This window comes from Lontra canadensis, unplaced genomic scaffold, assembly GCF_010015895.1.
Source record: "Lontra canadensis isolate GAN:19392208 unplaced genomic scaffold, GSC_riverotter_1.0 scaffold9, whole genome shotgun sequence".
Lineage (NCBI taxonomy): Eukaryota > Metazoa > Chordata > Mammalia > Carnivora > Mustelidae > Lontra > Lontra canadensis.
The window spans coordinates 20,543,854-20,566,865 of NW_022631003.1; the positions used below are offsets into that span (position 1 = coordinate 20,543,854).

The following is a 23,012-nucleotide window of genomic DNA, read 5'->3' on the forward strand; positions in this document are numbered from 1 at the left end:
ACTGGGCAGATGACAGTCACTTAATTGTATAGAAGACTCCTATTTTATCACATTACACATGCGTTTTGGCACTACTGACACCACCAACACTTAATGAAATCATTTGGGATTTTCCCCCCCCCAATCACAACATGGCTGTGGCCAGTACGGGGGAATCGACATCAAGAATGTTTCCCACGTTCTGGCTGAAGATACACAGCGACGTACTTTGAAATTACGAGATCCACTGCACATGCATCACTCTGAAGGGTGTGCACATTCTTGACTCAGGCAAGTTCAAGGGGAACATCATCTGAGGTTGGTGGAAACACTGAGATTTAAGCATTGCCACTGTAAGGATACAGGATCACACCCACCAACCCACTTCCCGGTGGAAGGGAATGATAGAGGACACCAAAGATAGAAAGCATGGATTCTAAAGAAAATTGGAACTGGTGCTCTCAACGGTGTCTGTGGAATCTCAGAGTTTTGGATTGATCGGGTCTTTGTGCAGACCAATCTGTGGAGTAGAAGAGGCTTACTGCTGAATTCATCCTCATGCATTTTACTGGCTTGTTATTTTGGAATGAAGTAACATCTACAACTTGACAAGGCTTGGCCGTCCTTTCTACAAGTTTTCTTGAGCAGGCCACAAGTACCTTATTTGGTCCCAATTCAAAAATCCAGCTGAAGAGAAATGACCAAGGGGGCCAAGGAAAAGGTTGAGAAAAATGAAATTATCCAGCTGACAGCTTTTGACGATGGGAGGATAGGACAAAATAGGATGTAACATCTTGCGTAAATGGATTTGGGCATTTCACCCTGTGTAGATTGAGGGAGGCTGCCACCCTTCACAAAACTCTGCTTTTGTGAAACTCTGCTCGTCTGGTTAATCCAAGGTCAGGTATGGATCCCTGGCTTGAGGCAAATAGCACCTTCCTGAGCACAGAAATGAGGGCAGGGCAAAATAAAGTCACTACTGGCACGGTCCCTCACGTACCCACTCTTCTACCTCTAAAACCAACGTCTGCAACCTTTCCAAGAGAATCATCTGGCCACTGAGTTTTGAGCAGATCTGGTCATCTTTCTAGAAAAGCACGCACATGTGTAAGACATAGATCCAGGGCGACCTCCCTGTAACCAGATATCACATGCTTCCAAGAGTAGACTTAGTGGGAATTTGCTGGGTGTGCTTGCAGTGCTGATCCCTAAGGAGTGAGGGAAGGAGTCGGGAGGGGGCCAGTACTCAGGGACTAGGAAGAAAGAGTGGGTTTGAGATGGTTGTTTGACATCACAAGGGGGTATTTGGGAGATTTCTCAGGACTGAGCTTCCTGAAACCTCTCAGCCACATCAAGGCTGAGGGTTAATTTGACCTCAATTCTGATTTAAGCCCTTTTGGGAATCTTTCCTAACCATTTTCCCTGTGCTGACATGGAAAATATGGTTCCCCCAGCTTGGCTTTGTATGGAATGTGGTAAGCTGGGGTCTACCTAGAAGATAGGAGTGGGACCCGGGTTTCGCTTAGAGCCAAACCAGACCCAGTGCCAAGCCCAGGCGGATGGGCATGAACACTTCTCATGGACCAAGAAGATCGGTGAGGTGGGGAGGCATGGACAACAAATTATTTTTCCCTGGCTTTTTCACCACAGTGGCCTCCATTCACATACACTTGTCCCCAGACACCCTGAAGCAAAAGCCATACAAAACAATTCCCCCAATGGAAAATGAAAACCCATAGCAAAACACTTTCCCCCCTCTTCATTCCCATCCCACCCCACTCCCTCCAGCCCACCACCCTGAATACTCACAAGAGAACACTTTATCTATACAAAATTAATTAGAAAACAAAATATTTACATATGAAATAAACACCATCTTGATTTCTGTCACCAGTGGAGACCGACAGAGCCCCCTTTGTTCTAGATTGCTGTTCGCTAGGTTTAGTTGGTTTGGTTTTTTATTTGAAAGGGGTGAGGTAAGAGGAAGAATGAGGGGAGGAGCCCCTGACCCCAGACAGAGTCAGGGCGAAGCAATGTTTATATGGCCCTTCTCCTTCTTCCTCCTGGAGACGCCTCACGCCCTCTGTCCTCTCTCTCAAAGTCTTTTCCTTGAATCTAAGGTAAAGCACTCCACACTCCTCTCTCCAAATCTGTGAGAGGTTCAGCCCCTTGCCCCCAGGTTCGTTTTAGAAAGGAAACATAGCTTTACAAGGCCTTCAGTTGGCTTTAAAATGAAAGATACTGAGGTAAAAATCAAGGAGGAGGGCAGGGGACAGCAGTCAAGGGCGGGGAATGAAGAAGGGTAGTGAGTCAGGGCAAACAGGAAGGCAAAGAGCAGCCCTGGAGCGGGTGACTTGAAGAGACATGGCAGCTTCCTTCCAGAGGAGGTTGAGCACCTTTCTGGTTTATGTGTCCTGTGTGCAATATGGAGATCCTGCAGTCAAGCTTCCAAACAGACCCGGGGCTCTTGGGCTGCCACCCTGGGTAAGGGGAGGAAGGCAGGACAGTGGAGCTGACCCGCAGAACACCCCCTCCCCAAGTTTCAGGACCGGCAGTGACAGATATTCATTTCCCTTCGCAAGTGTCCGACTTAGTGAAGGGGGCTTTGCATCTGCCAGTACCCTCATCCCTGGAGTTTTCTCTATATATAGAGATATATATATATATAAATACACATATTTATATATATATTTTTATTCTCGAAATGGTACACCTGGGAGGGAAAGAAGGTGCAGCAGGAAGGTGGAAGGGCTTCTACTGAGAGTGTCCACATGGGGCTCAAGGTCACATTCTCAGGGAGCCAGACCCAGTGGGGTAGTGAGGGAGTCCCTCCCCCGCACCCTCTCCACTTCCAAATCTCTCCCCTTCCCTCCACGTCTCCTGAGCTGTACTCACGGAGCAAGCTCATTCCCCTCAGCCATCTGTCTGTTCCCTATCAGTTGTGACCAGTTCTGTGGCACAAGCTCTCCTCACTCCAGGTTAAGTAAGAAGGGATCAAAGCATTGAAAACATCCCCCTCTCTCACTTACCCTACCACACACAGCTCCCCTATTCCAGCCTGACCTAGCTCCTCTCCAAACCTGGGCCAGCTGAAGGTGTAAAAAGCTCAGGAAAGCTTTAGAGGATCTTTTGCTCTCGAGCGTGGGCCAAAGAATCACGGCTGCTTCTATTTCCCTGTCGCCTTCCTGGAAGATTCTCGGTCAAAGCAGGTTGAACCACAGAGCAGTTACTCTTGCACCTTGCTCTTGGAGGATGGCTCATCCCCTTTTGGTCTGGACCGCATCATCTTCTCAGTCAAGAACTTCCATCCTCCTTGCTCAGGAAGGGTGAAGGGGAGAGACAGCCAACACTCGGGTAACCCACGACCATCTCTGTTTGTATATAAGCCAAACCGAGCAACTGTTTGGAGACGTTGGAAGAAACGGCGTCTTGAGTCAAGGTCACCTAGTCTACAATTACAGGCCCCTGACTGCGTGGCTGTGTAGATGACAGGCACGTACAAGTGTACAGGGACACTCGTGCACATGCAGTCTGTCCTCTTGCCTCGAATGCACCATGGAGCACGGCTCTGATGTTCTCTCCGTCATCCACCTGTGACCTTTCTGTCCCAGTTCACCACCAATGGGTCTCAAGGAATTGAAATGAACTTTTTTTTTTTTTTGGCTTATATATAAACACACATGGCCTCCTGCCCTCTGCATGGCACGCGAGCCCCAAACAGATGTCACCGAAGTGACAAGAATTTAGCAAAAGCCTCTTTGCCTTCACAGGCAGTATGCTAAATGGTCCCATTGGGACGCTTTCGCTTTCTCACCTACACCTAAAGATCCGTTTGGGAAGAGCCATCCTGTGCTCACCCGGCCTCCTTTTGTTTCTCCCGCTTCGCTCTGAGCGGGTGGCAAACAGTCCTTCTGTGCTGGGAGGAAGCCTGCGCGCAACCCCTTCTTCTCTCCACTCTGCCCTCCTGGTGCTGTGCTGAGTGAGCCCACCGCACTCTTTCCCACGACCAGGAGCAACTGACAGGTGGGGAAGGAGGAGAGAGCCGGAAAGGGAGGAGAGACGGTGCTGGTCACCGGGGTTGCCCTCAGAAGGAATCAGAACTCCAGGATTCCGTAAATAAAGGAAAACAAGAAAGGAGCAAATGGGAACCAAGTTCACCCCCGTCACCCTCCGTGACATGCGCACCACACGCCCACAGCCCCACCCTCCCGTACCCACCTTCAACCCTCTCTCTTCCCTCACTCAGACATCAGACTCAATACTAGAAAGTTTCTCATAAACATGCCCATTGCTGGAGCCGTTGAAAGCCCTGGGGTTTTTGTTGTTAGGCACACAGGGGTTGGACTGGTTCCCTATACAGATGTCTTTCTGGAAACGGCCTGGCACAGCCCCGTGAAGGGCCGAGACCACCGGCTTGTTGGTGACAAGGGCGCGGAAGTCTGGCCTGGCTTTCGGCGCCCCCGCCCCCGTGGGCTGCCTGAAGAAGTAGGATTTGCTGCCGTGGAGCAAGCACTGGTCGTCCCCGAAAGTGGGGATGAAAGGGTTCTGCGTGACCCGGTCGGGGTAGAGCGACTTGCTGAGCATGTAGCCACCGCCGGGGTTGTTGTGGTGGTGGTGTCCGGCAGCGGGCACCGAGGACTTGTTGTTGGCAAAGGTGCTCTCGCCGGCCGGCATCTCAAACATGTGGGCGTAGGGGCTGCCGTCCAGGAAGCGGCCCTTGTCTTTCAGGCTCACGCTGCGCGGGGCCAAGGCGGCTTCCTCCTTCTGCAGGTCCACGAACGTGTCATACGAGTGCTGCCGGCGCAGCTTGTTCCGGGTCTTTTTCTGGGCCTTGGCGTTGGTCGGGCTCTGGGGGTACTTGGCGCTGGGGGCGTTGGACGGCACCGCCACGGGGGCAGCCGGCTGGTCCAGCTCCTGCAGGGAGTTGTCCTCGCTGATGTCATACAGATTCCCCGCTTTCTTGCAAGCCTCGCACCGGATGCACGCCTGCCGGCCCGAGTTCTGCCCGCTCACCGTCGTGGGGTAGTTGTGCAGCTTGGAGGGGCAGCTGCGGCAGAAGTTGCCCCCGGAGCGGTCCTCCCAGTCCACGTTGCTCAGGTTCTTCTCCCAGGGAGCCGGGACCCCGCTGACCACGCCGTGTTTGTCGCCCGTCCCGTGCTTGAGGTGAGACCTGTTGGTGCAGGGCCCGCCTCCGCTGACCGAGTCACGCTTGAAGTCGTCGCTCTGCTCCTTGTAGATATCCGTCAGGTCCACGTGCTCCCAGTGCGGGGAGTTCTCCTTGGTGCGGAACTGGTCCAGGTAGAAGTCCCGGAGCCCTTCCTTGTCCCTGAAGTAGCGCTTGTGGTCAGGGGAGCGGGGGGGCCGGCGGCGGTAGGCCAGCTCGATCTCGTCGAACTCCCGGCGGGACTTGGCTGAGGCCGGCCGCTTCTTCAGGCTGTCCTTGTATTGCTGCTTACGCCTCTTGGCGGCGTTGCCCTCGATGTTTCCGTAGGTGACCGTGTGGGTGGAGATGTCGGACACGTCTGAGCGGATCAGGTCATCGTGCCCGCTGTAGCGGTCGCTCTTGAACGAGAATTTGCCGTACAGGTCACTCAGCTGGCTGTGTTTGGAGGAGGGGAGGCCAATGTCCAGGGGCTTCTTGCTGATGGACCGTGGCTGCGTGGTGAAGGGCGGGTTGTCACAGTCGTAGAGCCCGTCGATGGAGCTGGCGCTGCCGATGCTGTGGGGCCGGTGGTGGTGGTGATAGTGGTCTTGGTACACATTGCTGTCCTTCAGCTGCAGGTTACCGAACGTTCTCTCCACCTCGCTGATGTAGTCGCTGAAGAGGTTCTCCTCGCACGGCGGGTTGTTGTAGGACTTGCAGTCGGAGTGCGTGAAGCTGCGGCGGTGCTCGGAGATGTCGTAGACGGACGACTCGCGTCGGATGAAGTCCAGGGCGCTCTGGGGGGAGCCGTTCACGCCGGACAGGTTGGCCATGTTCTTAGCCGTGCGGAGCAGGCGCAGGATGTTGGAGTGTGTGTTGTTCATGGTCGCGGTGGGGGAGTTCATCACGGACTGGCGCTCCTCGATCGCCACTCCATGGATGCAGCTGTAGATACCCTGGAGCGGGAAGAGGAGGAGATGGGTCAGGTCTCCACAGACAACGCTCATCCCCCCGCCCCACTACCATCTGTCTTGCTGGAGAAAAGTCAGGGAGAGCATGAAACAGTCTTAGTATACTCATAGGCTGACAGGGCTAGAAGCTCGCCTGAGTTGTCATCTGAATTGGGCGAGTTTCCTGTCATGAGCTGAGCTTCGTGGCCTGGCTCTCCAAGAGGGGACATGGCCACTCCAGGTGACCTGAGCAAATAGACTGGAATCAGAAGACATGACATTCTACACTGTCACTCCGCCATTGACTTGCATTGATTTTCCTTCCTAGGCCTAAGTTTCCACATCTTAAAAATGAGGTCGTGATAGCAACAGACGGCAAAAATTACCATCAGCTGCCTGGAAATTGACAGCCATGTGCCATGGGCATCAGGGCTGCTCTGTCCTGGCTGGCCACCCTGGCTGCCTGTACAGCACAGGGGAGCTCAGAGCTCACAAGAGCCACTCTTTTCTAGCTCTGACAAATTTTGAGTGCCTTTTAGGGTTTTGGTCACCAAAGAATGGCTTAGAGGTTCTCTTCTTGAGCCAAGCATGAACCAAATTCACAGAGAGTCAGAGAGCCCTGGGGTCAAAGAAGGATTTTTCTCCCGCTGTGGCCTACACCGTGAGAGGGCAGAACGGGGACAGATATCAAGTACTGAATAGGAATAAATAATTCCCTTGTTCTCCTTAGGTCCTGGTTTCCTTCTAATACTTTCTCACTCCCTTAATCTTATCATACATAATTAATATTGTGACAAATTAGTATTGATTGAGAACTCCTTGGTGCAGCTCTGTGTACGAGGCCTTGAGGAATACCGTCCAGGAGAGGTGATGGGTTGGGGTCACGTCCCAAGTCAAGCTAGGCTACTAATGTCTTGCTCTCTGCCTTGACAAGCAGACACACTTGGAACTTTTCTCCCTGGCAAGGAAATATGTGACGGGGAGGTCATTTGAATTGGGTCTTTGAAACAAAGGGGAGTGATCTGTAAGAGAAGTTGCCCTGGTAGATGGGGAGGAGAGCAGAGAAGATCAGAACGGAGAACTGCAGCTAAGTGGGGAAGAAGAGAGGTTTAGGTGAGGTGAGCCTCGCCGTCCCAGAGGGCAGTAGCGAGACCCGAGACCTTCAAGGTAAAGTTACTCTCCTGGCTTTCTAACCCTTTTTGATTACAGCCAAGGGAAAGTGCTGAGAGTTTTTCCTCTACAAAGGCCTTAATTGTGCTGCAGGCCTATGAATGGGATTTCTATTACAGGCCACCAACTCCCACTGCTTCTGCCAGCACCCTATCTGGGACCTTAGAAAGTACTACACCATGGAGCGTTGTGGCTCGGGAACCACATGTTCCTTCTTCCTGCTTACTTACTGAATGGCTTGAATCAGCTCACAGCCAGAGAGGAAACTGTTCTCTATCACTAAAATACTATAGGAAATGATGGAAAGATAGAACAACTTAATGAGAAATCCATTCTCTTACATAACTCCATTAGAGCCGAAGTTAGTTATATTTGAAATCTAGACCTCTATTCTAAAAGGATATCTGAGGTCACGTCTCATGAATGAATCCTGTTATGCCCGAGTTTTCATGTCCGAGAGACCACCAAGGAGCCAAGCACCGATGCAATCACATGAGGGTTTATTTGACAAGCTTAAGCCTGGGCCCAAGTATACCCGACAAGGCGGAGTGGGGACTTGGACCCCGAGCTAGATTACAGTCAGAGCTTTTAAAGGCAGAGAAGGGGTGGACTCGGCAGTGGGTGAGGACAAAGGGGGTTATGGATGATGTAAGTCTCTAAGGAATTTTGGAAGCGAGGTCTCCAGGACCTTGAGGGGCTAGCTGTTATCTGAGGAAAAGGTTATTCATTACCTATAATAAAAATCTTCTTGTGAGACCCTTTAGATGTATATCAGTGGGTCATATACTAGGGAATGATTCTCGACACTATCTTGGAGGTTTAGAGATAAAGTTTCCTAAAGGAATTGTTAAAGTAGACTTACAGAATTCTGGTCGGACCTGTCGGGGTAGGGGGTCAGTCAGGCTAGGATTGTCCTTAGCAAAATCTCAAGGTAAGGGCAGTTAAGTCCCCAGGGGAGAGCCACTCTGTCTGTTTCAAGGGCTTGTCAACAGGTGAGGAATTTTAATGATTTTCTTCTCCCTCTGTTTCCCACATCAGCTAAACTTGAGGTGGGATGGCCTTAATTTTCTCGGCCTCCACAAATACCATAACCTTATTGAAGAAATTAAAAGAGGCCTGCTTCCCCCCACCGTGTGATCGCCCTGTGATCCTCTGTTCATATTTAAAACTGAATTCCGGATCCTCACTTTGGACTTGAAACTTAGAAAAAACCTAAGTAAAGAACACCTTAAGAGTTATACTCGTGTTCCAATTAAGGACGTTTCTGGAATGTAAATTTCTCATGGTTCAGTACTTACTTTTGAAGGTTCTGTAAAGCTCTTTAACCCCCCACAACTCACACATGGTTAAAACAGCATGAACAGTGGAACTACCAATAATATATCTTTGTATGTCAGAATAAGAGAGGTATACTACATTTCACTATTTGAATAGAGATGTGATTTAAAAAAAAGATTAAATGATTAATACATCCCATACAGAATTAACTAATGGTGATGGAAGGCATTTGGTAGAAGGTCAAATTTTTCATTTTGATTGATCTCTCAGTTCTTATTGGAAACCAAATGCTCAAACCCCACACACAAAGCTGCTCCTTGAAGGAAAAATAATATCACCTGTTTTTTGTTTTGTTTTGTTTTTGAGCCACCTGAAATTTTATCACCCAACCCCTTGGGGAAACGTACATGATGTAGTTTCTGGCTTAAGCTGCACAAGATTGGAGTTAGTGCCCGCCTGGGTCTCCCTGCTTCGCACAGTGCTAGACTAAGCCGTACTTCCCAAGCTCCCAGCACCTCCATCAAACCACTTACTCTGCTGATGGAGAAGACCATGCCAGGTTTGCCAGAACAGACACCCATAAAGCAGTGCCGGAACTGCCAATAGAATAGGTGTTCGCAGATGAAGGTGATGAGACTGAGAGCCATGGCTGCCCCCAACATGTAGAAGACACCTGCCATGTTGTCAATGTCCAGCTGGCTGCTCATGACCTCATTCTTTTCGTTGTGGCAAATGCCAGTGAGCCAGAGAGCTTCCAGCTCCTCCATCTCCCCTGGACACATGGCAGAAAGGAAAACAAAAGAGAAGACAGAAGAGCAGAGAAAGGGGAGAAGAAGGGGTATTAGGGAAGAAAGAGAAAAACATGAGAGAGAAGGAGACATGGAAAAAGAAAATTAATAAAGTTCTCAGTAATTTTATTAATATCACTATATATTAACTCATCCATGTATTCGAAAAGTATTCAGTGACAGGTCAGTGTGGGTACTGCAGTGACACAAAGATATGAGGCATTATCCCTGCTCTCCATTATCTATCCAGTGGCAACTGGTATATAAATAATAAATATGACTAGCAATATGCAGGTAACAGGGGTTCAAATTCAGGAGACTAATTTTGTGGATGGGGTGGCCAGTGGGTTTTCATGAGGAAGGTAGGACTTCAGAGGGACAGAGTGAATGGGTGAATTTTAATTTAACTTGCATGAAAAGGCACTCCAGGTGGCAGAAATGGCACAATCAATGGGAAAACACAAGGTTTGTTTGGGAAAGACATGCAGAACAGCTCAGCCAGAGTGAAAGGAGGCAAAGGAAGCTGAACAAAAAAGGTTGAAGCAAGATTGCTGAGGGCTTGAGTATCAGACTAAGTAAGCATTTGTATTTTATTTTTAAGATAGTAAGAAATAACATTAATTAAACACAAGATTCAGAACATTGCTCTTGAAAATATGCAAATCAGATGGGGCTGGGGCAGGAGGGACAGAAAGAGATAAGCAGGGAGACTGTCTCCCCACGGACCCTCACACTTACTGATCTCTTGTTGCAGAGGGAAACAGAAATGTTAAGACTGAAGGGGAAGAAGCTTGAATTAAACGAGACCATCAAAATCAGACCTGCTTCCTTGTAACACCACTTAGAGAAGCTTTGATTAATTCGATTCATGCCGGGGACAATAACCTTTATCCACTTCACTGGATACAAGGAGTTAGCAAGGCAGAAACCTTAGACAAAAGGAAAATGAAGGAATCCACGTGCCCTAGAATGCATCCAATTCTAGGCAAACAAAATTCTGAAAATCTCATGAAGTAAACTGCCTGTTTTAATAATTCCAGTTCAGCTAAAAATTTGAACTTTGCGTATACTGACTGGAGCTTTGGCAACCTCTCCCAGTCATCTCTACTGCCGCCCTTCCTCACTGACAGAGGCTCTGTTATTGCCTTTGAGTGAGAGCTACATGAGAATTTCAGAAGCCCTCATACCAACATAGCCTGTTAGCACTCCAGCTAGAATCCCCTCATCTTTTCAGTGTTAACCAAATCACTTTTCACTCATTGCTTTGATCAAACTATGATTTTCCTAACTAGTGGAACAACCAACTTCACCTGGATCTGAAAATCCAGCTGTGTTCTTCTGCCTCTCATCTCATCCCTAACAGCGAAGGTTCTATAGATATAATTTAGAGAACTGCCCGGCTGATGGCCTGTGCCGCCAAGCAGAGTCAGGCTGTTCCTGCATAACTGGATTTGCTTCTGGGAGGCTAACAGTAAGAGTAGGTACTCCAGGCAACAAAGTGAAGAGGGTCGCAGAAGACATGAGTATAATGGAAGTACCACTTTACACCAGTTAGAATGGCCAAAATTAACACGACAAGAAACAATGTGTGTTGGAGAGGATGTGGAGAAAGGGGAACCCTCTTACACTGTTGGTGGGAATGCAAGTCGGTGCAGCCACTTTGGAAAACAGTGTGGAGATTCCTTAAGAAATTAAAAATAGAGCTACCCTATGACCCTGCAATCGCACTATTGGGTATTTGCCCCAAAGATACAGATGTAGTGAAAAGAAGGGCCATTTGTATCCCAGTGTTCATAGCAGCAATGGCCACAGTCACCAAACTGTGGAAAGAACCAAGATGCCCTTCCACGGACGAATGGATAAGGAAGATGTGGTTCATTTACACTATGGAGTATATTATACCTCCATCAGAAAGGATGAATACCCAACTTTTGTATCAACATGGATGGGACTGGAAGAGATTATGCTGAGTGAAATAAGTCAAGCAGAGAGAGTCAATTATCATATGGTTTCACTTATTTGTGGAGCATAAGAAATAACATGGAGGACATGGGGAGATGGAAAGGAGAAGGGAGTTGAGGGAAATTGGAGGGGGAGATGAACCATGAGAGACTATGGACTCTGAAAAACAATCTGAGGGTTTTGAAGGGCCAGAGGGTGGAAGTTGGGCCAGCCTGGTGGTGGGTATTGTGAAGGGCACATGTTGCATGGAGTACTGGGTGTGGTGCATAAACAATGTACTTTTCTAGTACACTGAAAAGTAATTAAAAAAATAAAAAATTAAAAAAAAAGAAGGTGGAGATGAGATTTTTTTCCAAAGCAAGCTGGCTACTCAGTCTCCTCCCAGGATGACACTGGGGAGTACCTTATGAGTGTTGGCCTCAGAGGATCCTGTCCCCAATTTCTGCCTCTTCTAGCTGAATGAGCAAGATGGGAGAGAGGGACGGATGGATAGATGGCCACAAGTATATTTCTGTGCCATTTCTCAGGACCCAGAAAAAGCAGAGACCTTTTTGAAGGCCTATCCACTGCTCTGGCCACATGTGTCTATACTAGCTTCTCTTACTTTATTCCTAAAGTTTAATCATACCCCGTGATCCTGACACATACCTCCTTGACCAAGTACTCTAATCCTTTCTCCTAAATTTCACCCAGTTATAGGTTGAATTGCATCCCTGTCCAACACCTCCCCTCCTCATGCCAAATTCCTTTGTTGGAAGTCCTCATCTCCAATCCCTTGAAATGTGACTTTATTTGGAAATGAGGTAATTGCAGACAGAATTAGTTAAGAGGAGGTCATCCTGGAGTAGGGTGGGCCCCTAATCCAATATAATTAGCATCCTTAAAAATGGCATCAATCAGGCACACACAGGTAGAGACAGGCAGCAGGCACGTAGGGAAAATGCTATGCAGACATGAAGGCAGAGATGGGGTGATGTGTCTGCAAGTGCAGGAATGCTCACAGTTGCCAGCAAACCACCACAAGCTGGGGGAGAGGCATGGAACAGATTCTCCCTTGAGGCCCTCAGAAGGAACCAATGCTGACGCTTAGACTTTTGCCTCTGGAACGGTGAGCCAAATTTCTATCACTGAAGTCACTCAGCTGTGGTACTTTGTTTGGCAGTCTTAGGATACTCGTACCTATCCCCCAAGTTACTTTTCTGGAAAGGCTGGGGTTACAGGTGTGGAGAAGAAAGAAGGGTCGGTGTTTTGGACTGGCTATCAGAAGAGCCGCCATCTTTGACTCACCATCTCCGAACAGCTGCAGAATAGCAAGGTCCACCTGGCGCTTCCAGCCAGAATCTTTTTGGATGGCAATGCCGTAACCAGTGGAAGCAAAGACCTTTCCACTGCCAATGGTCACCAGCTTGCAGCCTTCATCTCTGCCAGCCATGTAGTTCAGCACTGCTGCATCGTAGATGAAGGCATCCAGTTTCCTGTGCAAAACAGAAGCAAACAAACAATCCGGTGGAGGGATTTTAGTACAAAACTACCTATGGGGCCATTAATATGAAGCAGTAGGGTTCCAGCAAGCGATGGGGAGAACCCATTCAAAGTGAGGCTCGAGTTGGAACTCAGCCAGAATCTAAAGCCTAAATCCCAGACCATTCTTTATGTGATTTCAGGTTGAAAGGAGGAGTTCTTTCCCTCCCACTGGGAACGATGAGAATGTAAGTTGGGCCTGAGCCAACTCATAAGCTGTGTCTGAAAGGAGAAGGAGTAAAAAGGAATCAATAAAAATAATAACCAAAATAATGAAAAGTAACCATCACGATGATAACAACAAATAGCATGGGTTAGATTTATATAACATTTTTCATTTCTCAGTTCATTACAGTCCAGAGTGGGGATAAGTGTAGGTGTATGTGTTTCAATAGCTGTGCAATGCTATTTTTGTGGTCAGAAAGGTTTCAATATTCTGTTTTGCAGCACAAGGAAAGAAAGGAGCATTCTGTTTGGTAGCAGCACAGGCTTGTTAAGAGCAAATGTGCGCAACTACAGGAGAACCCAACGTATAGAAGCATCCAGACCTCTCAAGTTCCGAACATCTAGGAATCTCATTTTATATAGTGTACTTTCCAAGGAAGGAATATGCAGGGAAGGGAGTACAACTAGGGGTAGTGGCAAGAAGGCCTGGACCAATATTTCAAACCAACATTTAAACACATCAAAAGTAGAGAAAGAAATTCAGATACAGCCATATAGGTAGGTAATATAGAGAGGTCTGCAAGAAAGAAAAACATGCGTCCTCCCTTTCACGTTTACAAGGTAAGTTAGCTTTATTCCTCCTTGAGGAAAAATAAGCCCTTTCTGGTATGATAAGATACAAAACATTTTCCAAAAAGCCCATAAGTACCCGATAGAAAAGTGGCACACCAAAAAACCCCCAAAAGCTGGGCAAAAGATTGACAACTGTGGATATACCCAGGGGCCAGACGACCTACCACGGTGGTCCCATGGCCAAGCTCAAATCCTGTCTCCTGATACCTCCTGTGATTTTATGGTGATAAGACAGTCTAACAGTATTTAAGTAAACAGGCATCTGGGTGGCTTTTCCAGAACTAGAGCCACTGGGAGGTCCAAGCGTGGCTAGTCATCATACAACACAGGAAATCAGTTACAAGACCCCTTTACCCCTAAGTCCCAACATCTATGATGCTCAATTATCTGTCTTATTCCACAGCTGTGGCTTCGAGAGGCCAAATGAATAAAGGGACCAATGTGGCTGGGATTATGCAAGCCCACATATCTGCAGTTTGTGAGCTCCTTTTAACAAATACTTTCTAGAGGATAAAGCTATATCAAAGAACACCAACAAAAACTGGAACTGGAGATCCGTCAACACATTCTCACTGCTTGTTGTCTAAAAACCTTCTCCCTTTTCTTCTTTCACTTCTCCCTTATCCACAAGACCCCAAAATCATTCATTTTCACCTTCTGGTCAACAGCTCTTCATTCCATGTGTAATACATGAACCTTAGCCTTGACCCATCCCTTCTACTTTTATGGCCATTTCATTCCTGTTTCATGGTTACATTAATGCAAGTAGAATATAATTTGTAAAACAAAAATACATAGAAGTATATGATAGCATAGGAATCTTTGTGTACTGGCCTGAATTATATTGTCAAATTCAACTTGGAATCCATGGAAAGCAAATGCAGTCTTCTTTGGTTTAACTTTGGCACCCAAGCACAATATATCTGATTCAGTGTACATTTAATAAATGTGAGAAACACATCAAAGACTCTGAGCTTGGAAGCAGTTCTTACCCTGTTTTCAGGGAGAGCAATGCATCATCTACACCCCTCTGGTTGAACTTTCCCATGTAGGCATGCATTTCTGCGTAGTTATTGCGAATATTCCTCTCTGTGCTGCCATTGGGCACAGTCCCAAAGCGAAAAGGGGGTGAGAAGTCATTAGGTCTCTGGAACTGGAGAGAGAGAAAGAGAGTGAGAGGCAGAGGGAGAGAGAGAGAGAGAGAAAGAAAGAAAATGCTTCAGAAAATGTGAAGAGATATTAAGTTAGCATTCGTGGATTTATAGGGAAGGGACCCGGCTACAGTTCACCAAATACATCGGCCCTCACTCAGGAACAGCAGATGCTAACTGAAAGAGGACTTCAACTTGATTTAATACACATCGTTGAGGGCTTTCTAGCAGCCCAACCCTGGGTTTAATATATAACCTTTGCATATTCCCTTTACGCATACTGCTCAATACCAGTGATGATGGGAGTACAGAGCTTAACTGCAGTGGGTTAGTCACCCTTATACCTGAGAACTGTGTAAAACATATTTCCAGGCCTCTAATTTAAGGGCCTGAATACACTGTCATTGCACCATTGGAAGCTATAGGACTTCAGTGGGATAAGCTACAATGTATTCCCGAAAATAATTTGTTGGATATCAAATATATTTTGCTAAAAAATTTTCTCTTGACCTCCCTCAATGCGTTAAAAGCCCATTATGTATTCTACAAAAGTTATAGGATAAATTGCAAAATCAAATACAATTTTAATTATGTTCCTTCCCTTGCTTAAGAACTGGGAGTGGATCTCCAGTGCCCAGTATAACAAAGTGAAATCTCTTAGATTTTTCACCCCTATGACATCAAGCTTTATTTCTGGTATTGCCCTGCAATGAGTAAGTCTGTACATTGCTTCCTGAACAAATAATTTATTCATTTGTGTCTTCATGGCCTCAAATAGTCTGTCCCCTCAGCATGAACTCACTTTTCTCTTGAGGCCAATTCATGTCCTTCATCTCAAAAAGTAACTCAAAGCAGTTTCTTCAGGACACCTTCTGAGTTCTTTCTTCCATCAAGTCTACCCAAAAGGACTTGATGTTCTTAGTTTCTATCACACTACAAATGCAATTACGCACTAAATGAGCTGGCTAGATTCTGAGAGCTAGTCTCTACTACAGTCATTAAGAGGTTGAGCTTAGATTGAGAAAGATGTAAGTTGAAGATCAGCTCCATCACTTACTACTGTGTGACCCTGGGCAAATAACATGAACTCTCTGTGCATCATTTCCTCATTTGCAAGAGGAAGGCAATAATGTCTATTTTTCAAGGCTGTTATGTGGATTAAAGGATATAATGTCTAAGAAGTGCCTGCCATAGCACCTTGCATGCAGTGAGTCCACAATACAGATTCTTTCTATTATTTTTAACTCATGTCTGTATTGTGCATTCCTCAGTAAGCTTCCCTCTCCAACACTCCCATTCTGTTAGAACAGCTGTGATGTGACAGATCAGAGTAAAGCTGCCCTACCTTGGCATAGGAAAGACAATGGAGACCTGTAAAGTCCTCTTGGTTTCAATACTATACCATTGACTTTGGAGATGTATTTCAAACTCTAACCTGCAAACTTAAGAGTACTCTGGTCCTCTGGACTTGTGTGGGATTACAGACATTCTCCTTTCACTTTTCCTTGACCTGGAAAGCTCAGGAGCTTCTCAGAATATGGGGATTTCATAAACCACAAAATATCACAGCACCAGGAGTCACAAATGCCATCTTCAGGGCTCAGAACTGGCCATAGTCAAAAGCAGAGTCATGCAGTAGTGTTAGGCGATCTGTGATGCATCAAAAGACCACTACTTTCCTGACTCAAAGGCTCCCAGTCTGACTTACCACGCTGCTTTTTGCCATTAAGAGTTTTTGCTTAATTGGTCTTGAAAGGGCTGTGATTTTTAAGTGAATTAAAGAGTCACAAAGAATTTTAGAGTTGGATAAGTCACTCAAGGTTAACTAGTCCAAGCCTCTCATTTCACAGATGAAGACTGAGGCAAAGAGGACAAGTAATTTGCTCAATGTCATGCAGTGGTAGTAATGGCTAACATTCTCTGGGATCAATCGGCTTAATTAATAGTATTTCTCACTGTGCCCAGCAGATAGCAAGTTTAAGTAAACAGGAATATGCTTTATTGGAAGGGACAGAATGCTATGCCTATCGCTGTCAATTATAACTCTTCACTTGTTTGAAAAAAGGCATTCCCCACATCAAAAGCAGAGTACGTACTCTGGCAGGCAGCAGTACGAATAAATGGACTCCCTTTAATCAGTGATTCCCCACTTCGCTAGGACAGTGACAACCAATGCTCGCAATGATCAAGATATGCTAGGGCCCAGAGTATTTTCTGAAACATCAGCGGAAGTTGAAATCATGTCCAGTTCTATTCCAGTATAAATTATTATATTTCTACTTTTTTTTTAATTGGCAATCCACATAAGGTATATGCAACAATTTTGATTAACCAAATGGGATCAGATGCCCTGAGTGCCTCACTTCCTGATGAAGCTAGATTATGGAAAGTTTCCAGACTCCTATTTCATAACTTTAAATTTTAAGTTATCTTCAGATTTCCAGATGCTGTTTTATAACTATGCCCTTGAATAAATAAAAACTAAAGAAATGATCAAGGATCTAAAATAGCCAACAAGATGATTTCACAAAAAAAGGCAAAAAGTTGAAGGTCTTATAAGACCTGACTTTTAGACTTGTCATAAAATGATCGTGATTGTGAAGGTGTGACATTAGCAGAGAGAGAATAAGGAGATTCATCAGAAGACAGTAGACTGCCCATCCATACACCAACAAATATGGTGCAAAGGCAGATAAAAGTGGAGATGGGAGTGTCTTCAACAAATGGTGCTGGAACAATTAGATATCCATATGCAAAAAAAAAAAAAAAAAAAGAAGAACTTCATTTCACACCTGATGAGATACAGAGAAATTAACACAAAGTGAATCGGACACCTAAATATGAACTATAATATTTCTAGGAGAAAATACCAGAAAAAGTCTTTGTAACCCCGAGTTACACAAAGATTTCTAAATATGACACCAAAAACACAATCCACCAAAAGAAAGGAAAAAAAATTAGACTTCAAAATTAAGAACTCTTCGAAAGACAGTTAAGATCATGAAGAGACAAGCCACCAGTGGAGAGAAAGTATTTGAAAATCAATTAAAGCTATTAAAAATCTAAAGGAAGTAAATGAAAACAGAGCAGGGCTCTGACTGAAAGCATCTTCCAGAAGTTAAGAATCAGAGGAGCCAGCCAGCATTGAAAGAATGGGAAAGCGTAGTCTTGGAAAGGACTGGTCTTGGAGGCAGATGATTTGTGTTTGGCTTCTAGCTCTTTCTCTGACCAGCTGTGTGAACATGGGCAAGTTAATTATATTTACAGAGCCCCATTTTTCTGGAAGCATTATTTTTGATCAATAATAAGATAATAGATAGGAAACCACTTAACCCAATATCTGGCACACGGCGGATTCTAAAAATTATTAACTGCTTCTGTGAGGGCAAAACTTTAATATCTAAAATTATCTTATGTTAGCCAGTGTTTCCTGAAACTCTTGTTCTCTAATTTGTTCCTTAAACTAGGCCAGCTCTGGCGACCAGGAATGTGAGTGTGCTGCCCTAGAATTAACCAATGCAGAAGCAGGAGTGAGCCTGGCTTTTTCTTTGAAACTTCTTGTCCCAGCTTGTGAGATTTAAATAAAACTCAGGTTGTTTTTTTCTTTTTTAATTTTTTTAAACTGTCATGGGAACTTGAACTTGACTAAAATTCATGACCACTGAGAACTGCATGTTCAGTGAGGCCTGCAGGGGAAGAAGGAGACAATGATCTTCCAAATACCTCAATGCTTCGACTAAATGCCCCGTAATAAAACGTACCCCAAGCTGTGAGGCATTATAGAGCACTTGTTTAACCTGAATGGTAATCAGTGCTCTCTGGGGCTTGGGGAGGGAGTAGTATTTGGGACTGTCAAGAACCAAGCATCTTAAAATCCACAGAAACAATTAAAAAAAATTAAAAAGCCCAAATACGCTAAGGAGAGTGGTATTGGACTAAAACATTCTGTCTGATTTTACAGTAGTGACCTTTAACACAGTATTCCTCATGGAATGTAATGAGTAATATAACATGTAATGGCCACCTTTGGCCATTACAGGGCTTCCTTGAACATAGAAACTTTTTCCAGAGTTCTGCCGATTAGAATTATAACAACAGATTTAGACAGAGAAATAAAAGTGCAGAAAGGAACCTTAAGGATCAGCCGCACTTCACAGGTGAGGAAACTGAAGCCCCGAAGAGACTAAGTAAGTTGTCCAAGGCCACGTGGGGAAGCAGGAGGACAAGCTGAGGCTTGACCTCTGGGAGCCGAGCCTTCCCACTGCCGGCTCCGACGCTGGCTGACTAGGCCTACAACTGTGTGCTGGGATGGAAGACGCTTGCTCGAAGTGGGGCCCCAGGCGAGGGTATCCTTCCCTTTCTGGCACATCAAGTGCTGACTCACACTCACCCCGTGGAATCAACACATGGCTTCCAGCAATTACTGTGGGCCTGCACTTGCACAAGGGCAAAGCCAGGCGGAATGTACTGAGAACGTCACCCTACTTGATCCTCCTGGACAGAGGCAGGGAAACAGAGTTCAGCCCCCTTAGCTGTTCAGACCATCGTCTCAGCCCCCATCTTAACAACCTCCAAGTGAATTAGTCCTGGCAGCCGTGCCAGGACAAAGATGCTAGAAGGCCAGGAGTAAAGGCCCCTGCTCTCTCCCAAAGACAAAGGGACTGGAGGGTCCTGGGGCTGCCATGGCTGCCGCCTTCCCAACAGAGACCCTTTCATAGAGCCTGCTGCAGAGAGAAGGGGAAAGGTATGCGGAGATCTGCTCCATTTCGTTTTACTTATTAAATAAATATACAAACTTATTTTCATGTGTATAAGGCATTATTAATTCACTCATAGTCTTACCTGTATCCAACACCTATGTATTTGCTGGTAATAACTCACATTATCTCCTTTAACTGTAATAATTAAAATGCATCAATTCATTTGGTAAATATTTGCCAAGCATCTGTTAGTGGAGAGGACTGTATTAAGAACTATGGATACACAGATGAAAAAAGAAAATCCAGCTCTGTTTTCGAAAGATTTAACTATTAGAGAGTCAGAGATGTAAATGTTCATTCATTTTTTCTCATTCATTCCTTTATTCATCCCTTTATTCCTTCATTCATGCAGATATTCAGCAAGGATTTGCTGGCATCTGCCACATGCACCTGCTCTTCCGGGTGCTGGGGACACAGTATGAAGAGGAAGATGCTGCTTTTAGAGAGTGCACATTGTAAAGGAGGGAGGCAAATGATAAGTGCACCCTCTTTAAATGTCGTGGACTCCTAGACAACCACCAATTCCTGTTCCTCCTCCCACTGAGGGATGAGGTCTACGTTCCCTGCCCTCCATTCTGGCCTGGCCTCGGCAACTTGCTTGGCCAGCAGAACGTGCAGAAGTAACATTCTGGGACTTCTGAGGCTAGGTAATAAGAAGCTTTGCAATTTCCACCTGGGCCTCCTGGAACCTCGCTTCCGGGGAAGCAGTCCACTGTGCAGAAAGTCCAAGAGCACTGAGGCCACCGTACTGGAGCCAACACAGTCCCATGCAGGGTCCCAGCCTAGCCCTGGCTTCCAATGACTCCAGTCAGGGTACCTGGTAGGAGACGAAAGCCATCATGGACCCTGCAGCCCAGCCCAGCTGCCCAATGACTACCGCTGTCACCTCACTTGATGCCACATGAGGTGGCAGAAGCAGCCAGTCGATCCCTGCCCAAATATATGACCCCAACTCTCCCTCACCCACGACCAAATGGTCAAATGCCATGGAATGGTTCTTGCTTCAAGCCCCTGGGTGCTGGGGTAGCTCGCTGTGTAGCAACAGATAACTGGAACACAGACAATGTCATGGAGTGCAAACGAAGGGCTAGGAAGGAGCCGAAACAGCTGTCAGATAGGAAAGAGTGACAGGCAGAAGAACAAGTTCTGACCGGCTGTCCTGCCCAGGCCCTTCGGAGCAGGTGGCATCTGAGTGAAGACCCACATGATGCGAAGGAAGCAGGCGTCTGAGGACTGAGGGGGAGCGTGGAGCGGCGCCAGGGAACAGCAGACACAAAGGCCTGACCAGGGACGAGCTCGGTGTGGGGAGGGGGGCAGTGAAGCATGTGAGACATGCTGGGGCACAGGTGTGCCTACCCAGCAGTCCGGAAGCTGCAGCATGGGGGTCAAGACTGGAAGAGAGAGCCTTCCTCTTCAACGAGAGGAGCAAAGGGGTTTCTAGATAGTGACAAGTGTGCCAAGACATAGGGTGATGAGAGGGTCTGGGCATGACTGGAGATCACGCGTGCCTTGTCACTGTCAGAGCCCAACACGGCTGAAGACAGTGACAGAACCTGGAATCACAAAGGGACTTGAATTTTGAATTCTGTGCAAAGTAGTTTAGAGTTCATGCTCTAGGGGATAAGAAAGAGCAGAGCCTCTGGAGCCAAACTGTCTGCATTCAAATCCTGGCTCTGCTGCTGGAGCGCTGTGTGACCTGGAGAATCTTGCTTAACTTCTCTGTGCCCCAGTTTCCACATTTGTACAGTGGGGCTAATAAGAGAGCCTACCTCATCAGGCTTCTCAATAGTCAAGCAGTTAATCTGGGCACAATGTTGCATGGTGCCTGGCACATGATCAAGACACCATACTGTTACTGCTATCATTACTGTTGGCTTCCATTGTTGTCAGAAGCAACTGAAGGACTCCGGCGGTGTGTCAAGAGTGGGTTTTTGTGTTAGAAAGAGCCCAGAGGTCTAAGCATGAAGGAAAAGTTGGAGGACAGAGATAGAGAGGGGCAGAGCAGGACTTGAGCCCCCCAGATGGTCTACACACAAGGGGAAGCAAGGAGGAACAGAAGCATCTCTAGACAATGACCCTCCCACCCAAGAATATGAAAAATGGCAGGTGCACAATGAGATAAAACACAAGACCGCACAGGCATGGACCAGCACCACCAGAATTCCAAAAGAGAAAGGCTGCAATCAGCCTGGAGGGTTTCATGGAGGAGGCTGGATTTAAGCCAGCAGGGAGGATGGGCTGGATTTGGAAGGGTGGAGATGGGAAGTTAACTTTGGTTTACATTGCAAAAATCCCTCTGCTTTCAGACCCCTCCCCCAACACTGCTTAGATTCCGTGGTGAGTGAGGAAACATTTTAGAGAAGTCTTTGAGGATGTGATGCCAGGAGAAAGAGCAGGTTCTGCAAACAAAACAAAAACCCTCCTAAATGTTGACCGTGCGCAGGCTGTTGTGCTGAGCACCAGATAAAGCCCAGCGAGGTTAATTAGAATTAGATGTTATGAATGATGGCAGCTCTACTGAAGTGGAGAAGGTGGCAAGAAAATGCCTTCTGGGGTAGTTGGCTGCCCTGAAAAATGGTCCTTGTCATTCAGTGGGAGTCTGGTCAGCATGCGCAGATTAGGGCAAACCGGGAGCTTGACCTTGCAGGGAACAGACACCGTATGTCCTGTTTGCAGGGTCCATCCACATGGGACATGGAATCTGAGAGCTTTTGTCTTCAAATCCTGACAATCCTGCACATAAATATTCATCCCATTCTGCCCGCTTTTACATTTGAATCACAAAAAGGATCAATGCCCAAATGCCATTCAGCCTTCCAAGGCACCCGCGGGAAAAGGCGGGAAGACTTCAGATACAAGGGTGGCGTTTGGCCCGTGTTACTAATTATGAGGCTGCAGCAGAACATCAGAATCCTGAAGGGACCACTTTTTTTTTTTTTTTACCTACCCAGCACCCCCCATTACCATTCTCATTACCATGCCTACCCTGTTTCACCACTTCTCTTAGTATTGACTTTTACTATTTTTGTGAAATTTGTTATTCTATTCATTCATTCATTTTAAAATTGTGGTAAAAGTATTAATAACATTAAATTTAGTGCAAAATTTGGTCTCATTTTATTTTGTTAAAGATTTTATCTCTTTTAGAGAGGGACGGAGAGTGTGAGCAGAGGGAGGGGCAGAGGGAGAGGGAGAGAATCTCAAGCAGACTCAGTGCTGCTCCTGGAGCCCAACACAGGGCTCCATCTTACAATCCATGAGGTCATGACTTGAGCCAAAATCCTAGCCAAAATGACCTAACGACTGAGCCCCCCAGGCGCCCCTTTTCACTGTAAGTGCTCAGGATGGTGGCATGAAGCACATTCATACTTTTGTGCATCCGTTACCCCAGCGCATCTCCAGGGTGTTTGTCTCCCCCAACTGGTGCCACATACCTGTGAAACACTACACCCTCGTTAGTCCTATGAATTGTAACCACATACAGAATCTTGCAACCACAAGCACAGTTAGGA

General features: G+C 46.4%; 1 protein-coding gene across 3 annotated transcripts in view; it reads right to left on the reverse strand.

The window, feature by feature from the left end:
• Positions 1-3,534: 3,534 nt before the first annotated feature.
• Positions 3,535-23,012, reverse strand: part of GRIN2B (glutamate ionotropic receptor NMDA type subunit 2B) — a 405,939-nt gene continuing 386,461 nt past the window's right edge. For all 3 annotated transcript variants that reach the window (XM_032855041.1, XM_032855043.1, XM_032855042.1), the window contains 4 exons: positions 14,582-14,742; positions 12,558-12,745; positions 9,054-9,292; positions 3,535-6,078 (listed from right to left, as the gene is read on the reverse strand). In XM_032855041.1, the coding sequence (XP_032710932.1) occupies positions 4,222-6,078; positions 9,054-9,292; positions 12,558-12,745; positions 14,582-14,742 (2,445 nt within the window). In that variant the 3' untranslated portion in view covers positions 3,535-4,221. The remainder of the gene's footprint in view (positions 6,079-9,053; positions 9,293-12,557; positions 12,746-14,581; positions 14,743-23,012) is intronic.